The 18,734-nt window shown below is 49.4% G+C and overlaps 1 protein-coding gene across 1 annotated transcript in view; it reads left to right on the forward strand.

Annotated features, from left to right (window-relative positions):
- The window catches only part of SLIT1 (slit guidance ligand 1), a 539,732-nt gene that overhangs the window by 316,622 nt on the left and 204,376 nt on the right, over positions 1-18,734 (forward strand). Inside the window, exons 5-7 of the mRNA XM_077455662.1 lie at positions 9,936-10,007; positions 13,503-13,574; positions 18,562-18,633. Of these exons, the coding sequence (XP_077311788.1) occupies positions 9,936-10,007; positions 13,503-13,574; positions 18,562-18,633 (216 nt within the window). The remainder of the gene's footprint in view (positions 1-9,935; positions 10,008-13,502; positions 13,575-18,561; positions 18,634-18,734) is intronic.

The following is an 18,734-nucleotide window of genomic DNA, read 5'->3' on the forward strand; positions in this document are numbered from 1 at the left end:
ACTTACTTTGACTGAGTCCAGAGAATAGAATTTCCAGAGTTGGATAGTCCTTCTCTCATAAGGTGCCTAAATCAGGAATAAGTCTCTGCCACAGACGTTGTTGTAGAACATGTAGGAAACTAGAACTTGCAGAACACTCGTGTGATACCTCGATCTTTCAGCCGGTTTGGTGATACCCACGAGATTGGATTCTCTTAGGTCCCTCAGCCTCACCAGGCTCTTGCTAAGAAGCCAACCCGTACGTGGCCTTCTTCTGAAGAGTCCTCCCCTGGATAGCTACGAAGTCGCTGGGCCTCTCCACAACCGGAGACGGCACCGGACCACCTCGGAATCCTTTCTTTAGTTTCCTTGCCTCGGGCTAGCCAGCCCCGAGACATAAAGTCGGGTGGATCCGCACACCAGGCCATAGCCTTCCTGGGGGCTGGTCAGGAGGACCAGGACCATGGAGTCAGAACACACTTCTAGACCGGAACCCCCAAACCACGTGACATCCGCATCTTAAGTACCCTCTCCCAGAAAGCACAGCAAGAGTGACACTCCCACTGGGCGGGCTCTGAGAGAAAGTAACCTTAAAGCACCCAACCAGACTGTGGTTCCATGCCTGCCAGAAGAGACAGCTCCCCCGGTGGCCAGGCTGAACACCCTATAGTCCAGTCAGACTGATGCTGAGGTCAAAATTTGGATTAATTATACCCAAACCAAACTGCAGTTCAGGTGTAACCTTAAATTTCAAAAACACATAGCGCGTGCTCTTAAGGAGCCGGCGCTACATACAGTAATCAATGCATTTTTTATAGCACTGATCACTGTATAAATGTGAATGGTCCGAAAATAGTGTCAAAAGTGTCCGATGTGTCCGCCGCAATGTCACAGTCACGATGAAATGCAGATCGCCGGCATTACTAGTAAAAAAAATGTAAAAATAAAAATGTTAATCTATCCCCTATTTTGTAGACGCTATAATTTTTTTTGTGCAAACCAATCAATATACGCTTATTGGGATTTTTTTTTTTTTTTTTTTTTTTACCAAAGCTATGTAGAAGAATACATATCGGCCTAAACTGAGGGAAAAAAATTTAGTTTTTTTTTTTTTTAAATTGGGGCATTTATTAAAGCAAAAAGTTAAAAATATTGTGTTTTTCTTTTTCAAACTTGACGCTCTTCTTAAATAAAAACCGCAGAGGTGATCAAATACCACCAAAGGAAAGCTCTATTTGTGGGGGGGGGAAAAATGATAAAATCGTTTGGATGCAGTGTTGCATAACCGCGCAAGTGTCATTCAAATTGCGACGGCGCGGAAAACTGAAAATTGGCCTGGGCAGGAAGGGGGTGAAAATGCCCGGTATTGAAGTGTTTAAATGTCCCGTACTGGTTCTGTTAAAAGTCCACCATATCAGTTCTATGTCTCAAACATATATATATATATATATATATATATATATATATATATAGTAGGATGAGGTATCACTTTTTTTATATTGCTGTAAAGTTTATCAACTTTGTATCTTAATTCACGTTATCGGGTCAGAGCCAGCAGCTTTTCATTCACCGCGGCCTGCTGGTTTACTTGTAACTAATGGCAGACGGCTGAAGAAGCTCCAGGCATTGTGACAGTAGAGGTGTCTTGTCTGCGGTCACCTCCTGGAAACCCCCAAACCACAGAGGAGGTATTTGTCCCGTCCTGATGCTTTCTACCAGGATCCTCCAAGCGAGTCGCAGCTCCTCGGAGGACTTCTGGGCTTCAAAACAAGCAGCAGGCGGTCATTACTCTCATTATTCTGTGTGGCCAATGCTCTTACATTCCCAATTTTTTTTTTTAAACTTCTGAAAAAGGTTAATCCTTTTCTATTGGTATAAAGTTCAGCACCAATAACTCACCAGTCAGTCTACGAGGTCTGCTGCTGCCACACAGTGGCCATCTTTGGTAATGTCTGATGGCGAACAAAGAATTCCGGCAGCTCAAACATAAAGAAGATCAGTATTGTATTTTTATTATAAGTAATTATATAGCGCCAACAATTTACACACTTAAAAAAATAGCAACTACAATAATAATAATAATAACAAAAATAGTAACAATAATAATGAATAATTTACATTCACATCAGGGCCATCTTAATAACATCATGGGCCCCTGGGCAAAGTAATGCTATGGGGCCCCTACAAGCCTGCCCAATTTACGCACCTCACACCTGTACGCTCGCAGCCCCCCTCACATGTGTATATATGACACATGCACATGTACACACACACATGCACACACATTTACACAGACACACACGTACACAGGCACACCCACATGTACACAGACACACACACATACACAGGCACACCCACAGACACATACACACATGTACACAGACACACATACACATGTACACACATGTACACAGACACACACATGTACACAGGCACACACATACACACACACACATGTACACAGATGCACACATGTACACAGATGCACACATGTACACAGGCACACCCACATGTACACAGACACACACACGTATACACACACACACATGCACACAAACATGCACACACACATGCACACACATGTGTACACACACGCACACACATGTGTACACACATGTGTACACACACACACACATACACAGTGGTGTAGTGGTTAGCACTCTCACCTAGCAGTAAGAAGGGTCACTGGTTCGAATCCCAACCATGACACTACCTGCCTGGAGTTTGCATGTTCTTCCTGTGCCTGCGTGGGTTTCCTCCGGGTACTCCGGTTTCCCCCCACATTCCAAAGACATGCAGGTAGGCTAATTTGCTTCTGTCCAAAAATTGGCCCTAGTATATGAGTGGGGACCTTGCATTGTGGGCTCCTTGAGGGTAGGGACCAATGTGAGTGTGCAATGTACAGGGATAGGGACATTGTAGACACTCGGGTTGAACTGGATGGACTGGTGTCTTTATTCAACCTTACTAACTATGAAACTATGTAACATACACAGGCACACACACACATGTACACAGACACACACACATACAAACCCCCCCTTACTTATAGAACAGCCCTTACTTGTTAGGTGGTGTTCCTTGTCCCACTCCCAGCTCTTGTGCAGGACACATGAGGGATGCACATGCATGAATTTACCAGAGGGGGGCAGCAAATAGCCCGGAGTCGGCTCAATGACTCTCACACACATTCCAAAAGCCAGCGCAGCCACGGAGCTCTCCTGTACCCGCCTTCTCCCATCCCGCCAGACAGCCGGGCCCCTCTAGACGCCTTGGCCCTGTAGTGTATGGGCTGTACCCCCCTGTTCCCTCTAAGCCTGAATCCCTTGAGCCACTGCTTCTTCTATTTTGCCCAGGGGTGCCCGCTCAGTAAGATGGCCTTGATTCACATCAGTCCCTGCCAGTAGCGGCTGGTAGAAATTTTTCTGGGGGGGAGTCAAACAGCATAACATCCTCCCCACCCCTGGTCAGTTGGTAGCACTTTCCCCATCACTGGTGGCCTCCCGTTCTCTGGCTCATCACAGCGGCGGCTTCTGTTTCCTCCCTGCTCCTCGGCAGCCAATAGGGAGTCTTCTCTTTTCGGCCAATCGGAAAACGGCCTAAGAATGGTCTGATTGGCCCGGAGGATTGAGGATCAGTGTTTCAACAGCGTATATTCATTCGCTGTTGTAACACACCTGGGTGGGATCAGAGCGCATCCTCTGTGACCCGAACCCACCCTATTTTGAAGCCTATTAGAGCCTCTGGCTTAAATCGGGTGCTTAAAAAAAAACACCCCCACCACTTACCCAATGCCCTGAAAGGGGCCCGGACGTATGAATTGGGGGTGGCTGCGGCGGCTGTGGATATGTATAAATCTATCTATTGCATATTGGGGGTGGGGTGGAGAGAGGGGGCGCCCCCTAATGGACAGGCCGCCTCTGGTCCCTGCATGTCAAGGAGCTTACATACAATTTTCCCATTAGCTATACCGAAGCGATAGTAAATACTTTGCGATGTTATCGTGTTTGTTCACAATGTTACTTTTTTACTTTTTAAAGGATGGAAACATTTTATTACTGTAACCTGATGGAAAGGCCCAAGTTGCACGTTTGTAAAACTGAGATGCGTTGGCATGTACCCATGTGCCCATCATCTATCACTCACACACACACACAGACAGGATTGTTGGCTGAAGATTTGTTCAAGCATTAAATGAAAAGCTGCCAGTCAATATGACCGCATCGCAACATGTGTTCAACCATCTGGCCTTTTCTAGAAGTTTATAATACATCTGCATGTAATTCGGTTGTTAAAAGAATTGCACAATGTTCTCTAAGCATGCCCGCCAGCTCTCCTCTGTCTGTGTGTCAGGTAACCAGCCACCAATACTTTTATCTCTTTGGGTAATTCGTTTTCACCATTTGACTACTGGCCTGTAATACCCCTGCCCGTCCACGCCATTTTATCAGTTTTCAGAGCTGTGATAGTTTGACTGACAAGTACTCTGTCATGCAACACGGGTCATATATAGAGGGAGGAGGGGGTCAAGGGGTTAACATCCAGGTCATACACATAGGGAGGAGGGGGTGAAGGGGTTAATGTGCAGGTCGTATACAGAGGGAGGAGGAGGGGAAGGGGTTAATGTACAGGTCATATACAGAGGAAGGAGGGGGTGAAGGGGTTAATGTCCAGGTCATACACATAGGGAGAAGGGGTGAAGGGGTTAATGTGCAGGTCGTATACAGAGGGAGGAGGAGGGGAAGGAGTTAATGTCCAGGTCATACACATAGGGAGGAGGGGGTGAAGGGGTTAATGTCCAGGTCCTATACAGAGGGAGAAGGAGGTGAAGGGGTTAATGTACAGGTCATACACAGAGGGAGGAGGGGGTGAAGGGGTTAATGTCTAGGTCATATACAGAGGGAGGAGGAGGTGAAGGGGTTAATGTCCAGGTCATACACAGAGGGAGGAGGGGGTGAAGGGGTTAATGTACAGGTCATACACAGAGGGAGGAGGGGGTGAAGGGGTTAATGTCTAGGTCATATACAGAGGGAGGAGGGGGTGAAGGGGTTAATGTACAGGTCATATACAGAGGGAGGAGGAGGTGAAGGGGTTAATGTCCAGGTCATACACATAGGGAGGAGGAGATGAAGGGGTTAATGTCCAGGTCATATACAGAGGGAGAAGGAGGTGAAGGGGTTAATGTCCAGGTCATATACAGAGGGAGGAGGAGGTGAATGGGTTAATGTCCAGGTCATACACATAGGGAGGAGGAGATGAAGGGGTTAATGTCCAGGTCATATACAGAGGGAGGAGGAGGTGAAGGGGTTAATGTCCAGGTCATATACAGAGGGAGGAGGAGGTGAAGGGGTTAATGTCCAGGTCATACACATAGGGAGGAGGAGATGAAGGGGTTAATGTCCAGGTCATATACAGAGGGAGGAGGAGGTGAAGGGGTTAATATCCAGGTCATATACGAAGGGAGGAGGGGATGAAGGGGTTAATGTCTAGGTCATACACAGAGGGAGGAGGAGGTGAAGGGGTTAATGTCCAGGTCATATACAGAGGGAGGAGGAGGTTAAGGGGTTAATGTCCAGGTCATATACAGAGGGAGGAGGAGGTTAAGGGGTTAATGTCCAGGTCATATACAGAGGGTGGAGAGGTGAAGGGATTAATGCCCAGGTTATACACAGAGGGAGGAGGGGGTGAAGGGGTTAATGTCTAGGTCAAATACAGAGGGAGGGGGTGAAGGGGTTAATATCCAGGTCATGCACAGAGGGAGGAGGGGTGAAGGGGTTAATATCCAGGTCATATACAAAGGGAGGAGGGGGTGAAGGGGTTAATGTCTAGGTCATACACAGAGGGAGAAGGGGGTGAAGGGGTTAATGTCCAGGTCATATAAAGAGGGAGGAGGTGGTGAAGGGGTTAATGTCCAGGTCATACACAGAGGGAGGAGGGGTGAAGGGGTTAATATCCAGGTCATATAAAGAGGGAGGAGGTGGTGAAGGGGTTAATGTCCAGGTCATACACAGAGGGTTACTACTGTGTTAAATACACGCTGTGCTGCTTATAGAAAGTGTAGGAATTATTTTTCAGTAATGGATTTCTATGTTTTCCCAACTGGATATCGGTGTTGAGATCTATTTATTGCTTAAACTTTCCTCTTTCATGAGTGGGGGGTGTTTGGATGGACATCAGCGTTCTTGTTGAGGATTTCAGCAATTATATCATAGGATCGGTTCACATGAGTGCACGCCCGGGTGCGCACGTGCGTTTTACATTCAGGACTGATATTCTTTGACTAACCTCCTGTTGGAGTGAAACGCGTAAGAAAGCAAGAGGATTTTCTCTGTAGTGGAGATTGGACTGTTGAGTTGAGCAGGAACATAAATCAGGAGTAGGGATGAGCTTTATGTTTGAGTCGAACTCATGCTCATGGCCAGTTCGCTGAACAGCGAACAATTTTGGGTGTTCGCTGCAAATTCGAAATCCGTGGAACACCCTTTAAATGTCTATGGGAGAAATCAAAAGTGCTCATTTTAAAATCTTATATGCACGGTATTGTCATAAAAAGTTTTTGGGGACCCGGATCCTGCCCCAGGGGATCAATGCAAAAAAAAGTTTTAAAAATGGCCAAAAAAAATGTGTGGGGGTCCCCCTAAATTCCATACCAGGCCCTTCAGGTCTGGTATGGATATTAAGGGGAACCCCGCAACAGTTTTTGACAAGTCCTTTATTAAATTCTTCTTTTTTGTGCTTCTTCTTTCATCTTCTTTCTTCTGGTTTTCCTTTGGTGTCGTTCTTCTCCATCTTCTTCTTCTCCATCTTCTTCTTCCTCTGCTCTTCTCGTCCTGCATCTTGCTCCAGCTTCTTTCCCGTGCCTTCTGCATGATCCGCCACTGTGGGAGTCTTCAGCTTCGAAGCTTCGATTCTTCTGGCACTTCTTTAATAACGGAGGGCGGGGCCACCCGGTGACAACACGGAGAAAGCCATAGGGAAGTGCCATATGGAGGTTACTACTGAGCGGGGGATTAGCAGAGCTGGGAGTTACTACTGAGCGGAGATCAGCGGACCTGGGGGTTACTACTGAGTGGAGGACCAGCAAAGCTGGCGGTTATTACTGAGCAAAGTATTATCAGAGCTGGGGGTTACTACTGAGCAGGGGAACAGAAGAGTTGGGGGTTTCTATTGTGTGGGGGATCAGCAGAGCTGGGGTTACTACTAAGCGGGGGATTAGCAGAGCTAGAGGTTACTACTGAGTAGGGATCAGCAGAGCTGGGGGTTACTACTGAGCAGGGGATAAGCAGAGCTGGAGGTTACTACTGAGCGGGGTATCAGCAGAGCTGGAGGTTACTACTGAGCGGGGATCAGCAGAGCTGGAGGTTACTACTGAGCGGGGATCAGCAGAGCTGGGGGTTACTACTGAGCGGGGGATCAGCAGAGCTGGGGGTTACTACTGAGCGGGGGATCAGCGGACCTGGAGGTTACTACTGAGCGGGGGATCAGCGGAGCTGGAGGTTACTACAGAGCAATAAGGGGAACCTTGTAGCTGAGTAGGTGGGATGCAAATACAGTTGGGTCCTACCAAGTCCAGGACAAGTGGCATCAATGCAATCAGATCCTTCTACTCACAGCCAACTTCTACTGCCCAGTTGATTTTGGTGGAGCATGGATGAGTATAGGTGCACCATGTACAGCTGGCCATGATGTCATACTGTGGAGGGGAGGAGCCTTTGCACTTTTTATTCCTTGTTACATTGTTGCAAATATTTAGTCTTATTTTTCTCTTTAGAAATTACTTATAAATGTTTTTCTCTAACAATTGCTTTTCAACATTCCTATTTGAACTCTTCAAAAAAATATAAAAAAATCCGCTTCGCCGGCTCTTATTTACATATTCGACTGGAGACGCGGCACTTTTCGGTAACCCTTCACCTACAAGCCGACTCTTTGAAACATAAACAACTTGTGCAACGGGCATCTTAAGTTTCCCGCCGCCACCGGCTCGGAGTTCAGCCGCTGTGGAATAATTATCTCTGAGTGTAGAGCCTTTTGACCCGGGATAAAAAAAGACACTTCAAATCTTCAGATCTTGTTGTCTTGCTGATATTTATTGTGCTGTAAATTAGTACAGAAAAACATTTTTTTTTATTTTTTTATATTGTTGGACTATATCAGGGGTCTGACAATATAAGCTCGCGGGCTACAAAAATAGAACAGCATTAGAAGATTCTACAGAGAACGTCAAAATGTTTCTTCTACATCGCATAGACTAAAGCTGCTTTAGTGGCTCACCTACACACACCGGGCTACTTTATTAGGACCCCCTTTATTAGGACCCCCTTTATTAGGTCCCCCTTGATAGTAGCGGGTTGGACCCCCTTTTTTAGGTCCCCCTTGCTAGTAGCAGGTTGGACCCCCTTTATTAGGTCCCCCTTGCTAGTAGCAGGTTGGACCCCTTTTATTAGGTCCCCCTTGCTAGTAGCGGGTTGGACCCCCTTTTTTAGGCCCCCCTGCTAGTAGCAGGTTGGACCCCCTTTATTAGGTCCCCCTTGCTAGTAGCAGGTTGGACCCCTTTTATTAGGTCCCCCTTGCTAGTAGCGGGTTGGACCCCCTTTACTAGGTCCCCCTTGCTAGTAGCGGGTTGGACCCCCTTTATTAGGCCCCCCTTGCTAGTAGCAGGTTGGACCCCCTTTATTAGGTCCCCCTTGCTAGTAGCGGGTCGGACCCCCTTTATTAGGTCCCCCTTGCTAGTAGCGGGTCGGACCCCCTTTATTAGGTCCCTCTTGCTAGTAGCGGGTTGGACCCCCTTTATTAGGTCCCCCTTGCTAGTAGTGGGTTGGACCCCCTTTATTAGGTCCCCCTTGCTAGTAGCAGGTTGGACCCCCTTTATAAGGTCCCCCTTGCTAGTAGCAGGTTGGACCCCCTTTATTAGGTCCCCCTTGCTAGTAGCAAGTTGGACCGCCTTTATTAGGTCCCCCTTGCTAGTAGCGGGTTGGACCCCCTTTATTAGGTCCCCCTTGCTAGTAGCGGGTTGGACCCCCTTTATTAGGTCCCCCTTGCTAGTAGCGGGTTGGACCCCTTTTATTAGGTCCCCCTTGCTAGTAGCAGGTTGGACCCCTTTTATTAGGTCCCCCTTGCTAGTAGCAGGTTGGACCCCCTTTTTTAGGTCCCCCTTGCTAGTAGCAGGTTGGACCCCCTTTATTAGGTCCCCCTTGCTAGTAGCAGGTTGGACCCCTTTTATTAGGTCCCCCTTGCTAGTAGCAGGTTGGACCCCCTTTATTAGGTCCCCCTTGCTAGTAGCAGGTTGGACCCCTTTTATTAGGTCCCCCTTGCTAGTAGCAGGTTGGACCCCCTTTATCCTTTATGGTTTAAATCACCACGTCCTACCTGACGTTGTCCATGTCCATCCCTTTATGACTACAGTGTCCCCATCTTCTGATGGCTCCTTCCAGCAGGATAATGCCCCATGTCACAAAGCTCCAATCATCTCACCACTGGACAATGAGGTCCCTGTCCTCCAATGGCCTCCACACTCACCACATCTCATCCAATAGAGAACCTCTGGGATGTGGTGGAACGTGAGATTGGCATCATGGATGTGCACCCGACAAATCTGCAGCAACTTTGTGATGTTCTCATGTCACTATGGAGCAAAATCTCTGAGGAACGTTTCCAACACCTTGTTGAATCTATGCCACCAAGAATTAGGACAAAAGGGGTCCAACTTGGTACTAGCAAGGGGTACTTAATAAGGTGGCCCAGTGAGTGTAGATTGGTTGATTTGGTCATGGTTGTGTATGGGCAGAACAGGATGCCTACTCCAGGCAAGTCCATCCTCATGTGTCCTGGGTTCAAAAACCTCTGAAGAGCAAAATGAAAATATGAGTCAAGCAGAAGAATATTTAATAAATGATATGTATTTATGGATATTGTAAACAGTCAACGTAACTGAGAATTTCCTTTGAATTTTGCAGTGACCTCAGTGAGAACTTCATCCAGGCCATTCCAAGGAAAACCTTCAGAGGAGCCACGGAACTCAAAAACCTGTGAGTACGCCTTTCGTTCCGGATGGGAAGGGTGGTATTGGTGCCCTGACGTCTATGTCCTCTATAATCCACTTCATATTTTTACATCTCGATTATGTGACATAACAAATAATAAGGAAAGAAAAGTAAAAGCGCCACACACCAATCAATCCCAAGTGCTAGACTAATGAAAGCAGCTTCACCCCGACTCCATCCAGGCCAGACTCCCGACGCATTTCTGTAAAGCAGAGTTCAATGGTCTGTAGCTCTTAGCAGAACTCGCCCCTTACCTTAAAAATCCCCAAATCTCCCCTCCTAGCACAACCCTCCCAATCCCCCCCCCCCAGCACCCCCATCCCTCCATTCTAGAACAACAGCCCCCCCCACACTCCTAAATCCCCCCTGCCAGCAAAAATCCCCAAATCTCCCCTCCTAGCACAACCCTCCCAATCCCCCCCCCCAGCACCCCCATCCCTCCCTTCTAGAACAACAGCCCCCCCCACACTCCTAAATCCCCCCTGCCAGCAAAAATCCCCAAATCTCCCCTCCTAGCACAACCCTCCCAATCCCCCCTCAGCACCCCCATCCCTCCCTTCTAGAACAACAGCCCCCCCCCCACTCCTAAATCCCCCCTGCCAGCAAAAATCCCCAAATCTCCCCTCCTAGCACAACCCTCCCAATCCCCCCCCCAGCACCCCCATCCCTCCCTTCTAGAACAACAGCCCCCCCCCCACTCCTAAATCCCTCCTGCCAGCAAAAATCCCCAAATCTCCCCTCCTAGCACAACCCTCCCAATCCCCCCCCAGCACCCCCATCCCTCCCTTCTAGAACAACAGCCCCCCACACTCCTAAATCCCCCCTGCCAGCAAAAATCCCCAAATCTCCCCTCCTAGCACAACCCTCCCAATACGCCCTCAGCACCCCCATCCCTCCCTTCTAGAACAACAGCCCCCCCCACTCCTAAATCCCCCCTGCCAGCAAAAATCCCCAAATCTCCCCTCCTAGCACAACCCTCCCAATCCCCCCTCAGCACCCCCATCCCTCCCTTCTAGAACAACAGCCCCCCCCACTCCTAAATCCCCCCTGCCAGCAAAAATTCCCAAATCTCCCCTCCTAGCACAACCCTCCCAATCCCCCCCCCAGCACCCCCATCCCTCCCTTCTAGAACAACAGCCCCCCCCCCACTCCTAAATCCCTCCTGCCAGCAAAAATCCCCAAATCTCCCCTCCTAGCACAACCCTCCCAATCCCCCCCCCAGCACCCCCATCCCTCCCTTCTAGAACAACAGCCCCCCACACTCCTAAATCCCCCCTGCCAGCAAAAATCCCCAAATCTCCCCTCCTAGCACAACCCTCCCAATCCCCCCCCAGCACCCCCATCCCTCCCTTCTAGAACAACAGCCCCCCCCCCACTCCTAAATCCCTCCTGCCAGCAAAAATCCCCAAATCTCCCCTCCTAGCACAACCCTCCCAATCCCCCCCCAGCACCCCCATCCCTCCCTTCTAGAACAACAGCCCCCCACACTCCTAAATCCCCCCTGCCAGCAAAAATCCCCAAATCTCCCCTCCTAGCACAACCCTCCCAATCCCCCCCCAGCACCCCCATCCCTCCCTTCTAGAACAACAGCCCCCCCACACTCCTAAATCCCCCCTGCCAGCAAAAATCCCCAAATCTCCCCTCCTAGCACAACCCTCCCAATCCCCCCTCAGCACCCCCATCCCTCCCTTCTAGAACAACAGCCCCCCCCCACTCCTAAATCCCCCCTGCCAGCAAAAATCCCCAAATCTCCCCTCCTTGCACAACCCTCCCAATCCCCCTCCCAGCACCCCCATCCCTCCCTTCTAGAACAACAGCCCCCCCACACTCCTAAATCCCCCCTGCCAGCAAAAATCCCCAAATCTCCCCTCCTAGCACAACCCTCCCAATCCCCCCTCAGCACCCCCATCCCTCCCTTCTAGAACAACAGTCCCCCCCCCCACTCCTAAATCCCCCCTGCCAGCAAAAATCCCCAAATCTCCCCTCCTAGCACAACCCTCCCAATCCCCCCCCAGCACCCCCATCCCTCCCTTCTAGAACAACAGCCCCCCCCCCACTCCTAAATCCTCCCTGCCAGCAAAAATCCCTAAATCTCCCCTCCTAGCACAACCCTCCCAATCCCCCCCCCCCCAGCACCCCCATCCCTCCCTTCTAGAACAACAGCCCCCCCACACTCCTAAATCCCCCCTGCCAGCAAAAATCCCCAAATCTCCCCTCCTAGCACAACCCTCCCAATCCCCCCCCCAGCACCCCCATCCCTCCCTTCTAGAACAACAGCCCCCCCCCCACTCCTAAATCCTCCCTGCCAGCAAAAATCCCCAAATCTCCCCTCCTAGCACAACCCTCCCAATCCCCCCCCCCCCAGCACCCCCATCCCTCCCTTCTAGAACAACAGCCCCCCCACACTCCTAAATCCCCCCTGCCAGCAAAAATCCCCAAATCTCCCCTCCTAGCACAACCCTCCCAATCCCCCCCCCCCCAGCACCCCCATCCCTCCCTTCTAGAACAACAGCCCCCCCCCCCACTCCTAAATCCCCCCTGCCAGCAAAAATCCCCAAATCTCCCCTCCTAGCACAACCCTCCCAATCCCCCCCCAGCACCCCCATCCCTCCCTTCTAGAACAACAGCCCCCCCCCCCCCCACTCCTAAATCCTCCCTGCCAGCAAAAATCCCCAAATCTCCCCTCCTAGCACAACCCTCCCAATCCCCCCTCAGCACCCCCATCCCTCCCTTCTAGAACAACAGCCCCCCCCCCCCACTCCTAAATCCTCCCTGCCAGCAAAAATCCCCAAATCTCCCCTCCTAGCACAACCCTCCCAATTTTCCCCTCCTAGCACACAACCCTCCCCCCAGATCCCCCCTCCTAGCAAACCCCTATTCCACCCTTCTAGAACAACCCCCCCCCCCCCCCAACTCCCAAATCCCTCCTTCCAGCAAAAATCACTGATCATGCTACCTTTGCCCATGGTGGGAGCCACGTGTTATTTCCTCAATGCCTGTCCTGTAGGCTCCATTCGCACGTGTATGACTCTAAAAGTTGTGCGGACTTTGGAGTGCAACTTTGTCGCCACTTTGGATGGGTGCCACCTGGTTACCACTTTGGCTTTGACCATTGATAATGGACAACTGCGGCACCGTATAGCATTCACGTTTCGACTTTCATGCAACCTCTGAGGGTTAACATTGAAGTCTATGGCCCTCAAATTGCATGAAAGTTGGGCCAAAGTAGTGCGTGAACAACTTTTGCTGTAAATGTAAAGTCGCACTTATATGAATGGTTATCATTGGAAAACACGATTTCCTGAGTTGCATGACAAGTCGCACACGTGTGAATGGAGCCTAAAATAAAAACATCTTTACAGGGCCAGACTTCTCAGAAGTAGCGGTCTTTAGTAATAAGAAACAAAGATGGCCGCTAAATGTTTGTAAGTTTAACCATCTGGAGGGACATTTTTCCCTAACGCTTTGCTTTCTTTCTAGACAACTGGACAAAAATCAGATCAGCTGTATTGAAGATGGAGCTTTCCGAGCCCTGCGAGGGTTGGAAGTGTTGTAAGTATCATCTCTCTCGTCAAGTTTTAATTTTTACCAGGGCATTTCAGGTGGACCCGTTGCTTCAACTACGGAGGAATAAGTGTGGTGAAACCCTATCCAGACACTGCTGTTTCTGGGGTTCCCAAATACTTTAGGGTGCAGCTTTTTTCAGAGGAACCATTGAAATAACTCTCCAGTCCCAGAGAACCCCTGATAATTATTACTATATCTATAAAAATTCTGACGCATTTCACTCAATAAAGAGCTTAATGTGACAGGCAAGGCAATTACAAAAAAAAAGAAAAAAAGGCATGTTATGCTTACCTGCTCTGTGTAATGGTTTTGCACAGAGCAGTCCTGATCCTCCTCTTCTTAGATCTCCTCTTCTTAGATCACCCGCCAGCGTGGGGGGGGGGGGCTGCGCACAGACGTTTTTTTACCTTCTTGCATAGAATGCATCAGGGCTGGACTGGGACGGAAATTTGGCCCTGGACTTCACCCAGACCGGCCCATTTACATTTTGAGTGTCCCATCAGCATCCCTTACATCAGAGTGTCCCATCACCAGCCCCCTTACATCAGAGTGTCCCATTAGCAGCCCCCTTACATCAGAGTGTCCCATCACCAACCCCCATACATTAGAGTGTCCCATCACCAACCCCCTTACAACAGAGTGTCCCATCAGCACCCCCTTACATCAGAGTGTTCCATCAGCGCCCCTTACATCAGAGTGTCCCATCACCAGCCCCCTTACATCAGAGTGTCCCATTAGCAGCCCCCTTACATCAGAGTGTCCCATCACCAACCCCCATACATTAGAGTGTCCCATCACCAACCCCCTTACAACAGAGTGTCCCATCAGCACCCCCTTACATCAGAGTGTTCCATCAGCGCCCCTTACATCAGAGTGTTCCATTACGAGCCCCCTTACATCAGAGTGTCCCATCACCCACCCCCTTACATCAGAATGTCCCATGATCAGCCACCTTACATCAGAGTGTCCCATCACCAACCCCCTTACATCAGAGTGTCCCATCATCAGCCCCCTTACATCAGAGTGTCCCATCACCAGCCCCCTTACTTTAGAGTGTCCCATCACCAGCCCCCTTACATCAGAGTGTCCCATCAGCACCCCCTTACATCAGAGTGTCCCATCACCAGCCCCTTACATCAGAGTGTTCCATTACGAGCCCGCTTACATCAGAGTGTCCCATCACCAGCCCCCTTACATCAGAGTGTCCCATCACCAGCCCCCTTACATCAGAGTGTTCCATTACGAGCCCGCTTACATCAGAGTGTCCCATCAGCACCCCCTTACATCAGAGTGTCCCATCAGCACCCCCTTACATCAGAGTGTTCCATCAGCACCCCCTTACATCAGAGTGTCCCATCAGCACCCCCTTACATCAGAGTGTTCCATCAGCACCCCCTTACATCAGAGTGTCCCATCAGCACCCCCTTACATCAGAGTGTCCCATCAGCACCCCCTTACATCAGAGTGTTCCATCAGCACCCCCTTACATCAGAGTGTCCCATCAGCAGCCCCTTACATCAGAGTGTTCCATTACGAGCCCCCTTACATCAGAGTGTCCAATCAGCACCCCCTTACATCAGAGTGTTCCATTACGAGCCCCCTTACAACAGAGTGTCCCATCAGCACCCCCTTACATCAGAGTGTCCCATCAGCACCCCCTTACGTCAGAGTGTCCCATGAGCAGCCCCCTTACATCAGAGTGTCCCATCAGCACCCCTTTACATCAGAGTGGCCCATCAGCACCCCCTTACATCAGAGTGGCCCACTGAGCCATTGGCCCACCGGGAAACTCCCAGTAGTCCCAATGGCCAGTACATGCCTGGAATGCATAAAGTTAAAAACCTTTAGCCTTTAGAACCTCTTTATAGTTACATAGTTGGTATGGTTGAATAAAGACAATAATCCACCCAGCTCAGCTCCTGTTGGTGTGTGTGTGTCAGTTTCAATAAACATTTCCCATATCCCTGTATGTTGTGTTCACTAATGCCGCGTACACACGATCGAATTGTCCGGCGTACTTAGTCCGCCGAAACGCATTTCACCGGACAATCCGATCGTGTGTGGGCTTCAGCGGACTTTCTCAGCGTAAAGTCCGGCGGACTTACAAAGTATTTTTGCACTCCAATCTTTCCGCCGGACTTGGGTTTCAGCGGACAATACGTTCGTCAGTATGCTAGTACTGCGGACTAAGAATGACGCATGCTCAGAAGCAAGTACGAAAAAGGAAGCTATTGGCTACTGGCTATTGAACTTCCTTTTTCTAGTCCGGTCGTACGTGCTGTACGTCATCACGCTAGCAAACGCCGGACTTTCTGTGTGTCCGTGTGTGGCCAAGTCCGTTCGGTAGAAAGTCCGCCGGACTATCCGCCGGATTGTTTGCCGGACGAAGTACATCGGACAATTAGATCGTGTGTATGCGGCATTGGATGCACGTCCAAGAGTCTTTTAAAAAAAAATATCAATACTCCTCACCAACACCACCAACTGTGAGTTCCACATTCTTATCACCCTGACAGTGAAAAAAACCCTATGCAACTTAAAGTGGGGTTCCACCCTAAAGTGGAACCTCCGCTAATCGGAACCCTCCCCCCCTCTGGTGTCACAATTGGCACCTTACAGGGGGGGGGGGGGGTGGAGATACCTGTCAAAGACAGGTATTTACACCCACTTCCGGGCATAGACTCCTGTGGGAGTCTATGTCATATCCTGTCTTGCCGCGCTGGGACACACACGGGTCCCAGTGACAGCGCGGAGAATTCCTATTGCGCTGCACGACTCGCGCATGCGCAGTAGGGAACCGGGAAGTGAAGCCGATTCGCTTCACTTCCTGATTCCCTCACCTAGAATGGTGGCGGCAGCAGCCGAGAGCCGAGCGATCGATCGGCCTCGGCTGCCGGCATCGCTGGAACCCGGGACAGGTGAGTGTCCATTTATTAAAAGTCAGCAGCTGTAGTATTTATAGCTGTTGTCTTTTAATATTATTTTTTTAGGTGGAATCCCTCTTTAAGGTTAAACCGCTTCTCCTCCAATCTCATTGTGTGACCCCTGTGTCTTCTTAGCCCTTGTACACGCGGTCGGAGAATCCGTCGGAATGTGTCCTATCGGACCGTGTCGTCGGATAATCCGACTGTGTGTGGTATGCATCGGACTGATTCCGTCGGAATATCCGTCCGACCCAATTTTCCAACATGTTGGAAATATTTCCCGACCAACTGGGCCGGTCGGACATACTCCGATCATGTGTAGAGAATTTTGATCGGACCAAGTGCCACGCATGCTCAGATCAAATTCCTACATCAAAGCTATTGGCTACTAGCCTGAATGTAGTCCCATCGTAACGAAATTACGTCATCGCGTTCTGAATGATCGGATTTTTCGACAACTTTGTCCGACCGTGTGTATGCAACAGTTTCGGACACAATCCGACGGACTAAATCTGACTGGCAAAATCCGATGGATTTGGTTGGCAAAATATTTCCCGACCAACTGGGCCGGTCGGACATAATCCGATCATGTGTAGAGAATTTTGATCGGACCAAGTAAAGCTATTGGCTACTAGCCTGAACGTAGTCCCATTGTAACGAAATTACGTCATCACGTTCTGAATGATCGGATTTTTCGACAACTTTGTCCGACCGTGTGTATGCAACAGTTTTGGACAAGATCCGACGGACAAAATCCTATCGATTTGGTTGTGGAAATCTCCGACCGTGTGTACAAGGGCTTACACTCCCTGAGTCCTGTTCTCATGCACATTTCGCTGGATCGTGATGGGACTAAGGTAAGTATCGGGGGTGGGGTGGCTGCTGCACAAAGAAGGTTTTTACCCTTAAGCCGTGTACACACGGGCGGACTGTATGGCCAACTTAGTCCGTCAGACAATCCGACGGACAGTCCGTCCTACTTTCGAATGAACGGACTTGACCACACACGATGAACAAACAGTCCGTCGAAAGCTTGCGCGATGACGTGTACAGCCCGTACGACGGGACTAGAAAAAGGACGTCCAATACACTGCAATGCAACCTTTCGCCGTGTAAATCCTTTCTGAGCATGCGCCATACTTAGTCTGTCCAACTAGCCTACTCACGAGTGGATTGTCCGCTGAAACCAAAGTTGGACGGACAATATTATGGAAATTCCGAAATACTTAGTCCGCCAGACTGCACGCTGAAAAAGTCCGCTGAAGCCCACACACGAGCGGACTGTCCGCTGAAATGTGTTTTGGCGGACTAAGTTGGCCAGACAGTCCGCCCGTGTGTACGCGGCTTTATGCAAAGAATACATGAAGGTAAAAAAAAAAAAAAAACTTGAGCCTTTAGAACCTCTTTAATCGTAAAGGTATGATGGCTTCCCTTTCATTGTTTGAATATGATGGTTATGTGAAATGGGAGCTTGACTGTTTTGGTCCGCCATGAATTTTCAATAAGGTAAAAAAAGCTTTAACTTTGGACAAAGACCCGTGTGCTGATGTACTGTGCTTTTGCATGCTTGAGGTTCCTCTAAGTTGCTGAGGGAGGTTTTAATCCTGGCACCAAGCGCTGAATAAAATATGGGTTCCTGAAGTACACGTAACACAACAGTTATGGGTTATGGGCTGACCTGTCATCAGATCTTACATGGATTCCCCATGCTGTAGCCCCAGTAGTTGACTTGTACGAAGAGTTATGCGATATTGGATAATGTGTATGTAATGATAGGTTGCACAAGTCACAGCTACGCATTCCTATTCTTTTGCTCCAATAAGGAATTCCTCCCCTTCACAACACTCATTAGAGGCGTAGATGGTAAATTGCTGTCAGTTGTGTTTGTGGTTTGTGTTGCATTTTTTGTCCTGGGAACAGTGCTGAGTGCTGAGACTTTAACTTTGCCAAAACGCGATGTGCCTGTATCCTGGGAATCGGCTTTCCCTTCTGTCATTTTTAGCTGCGTGTGATTAAAATGTTCTTTTTTTTTTTTTTCTTTCCTACAGAACCCTCAATAACAACAACATCACCACAATCCCCGTCTCCAGTTTCAACCATATGCCCAAACTGAGGACATTGTAAGTATAGAGGATCTGCAGTCTGGAAGCAAAAACGTTTTAATCTGGTTGGCTATGCAATTATTCGCTACGAGCGCAGAAGCGGAAATGTTCTTTTCTTC

Source organism: Lithobates pipiens, unplaced genomic scaffold (genome assembly GCF_037356315.1).
Source record: "Lithobates pipiens isolate NorthernLeopardFrog02 unplaced genomic scaffold, aLitPip1_a1.2 Scaffold_25, whole genome shotgun sequence".
NCBI lineage: Eukaryota > Metazoa > Chordata > Amphibia > Anura > Ranidae > Lithobates > Lithobates pipiens.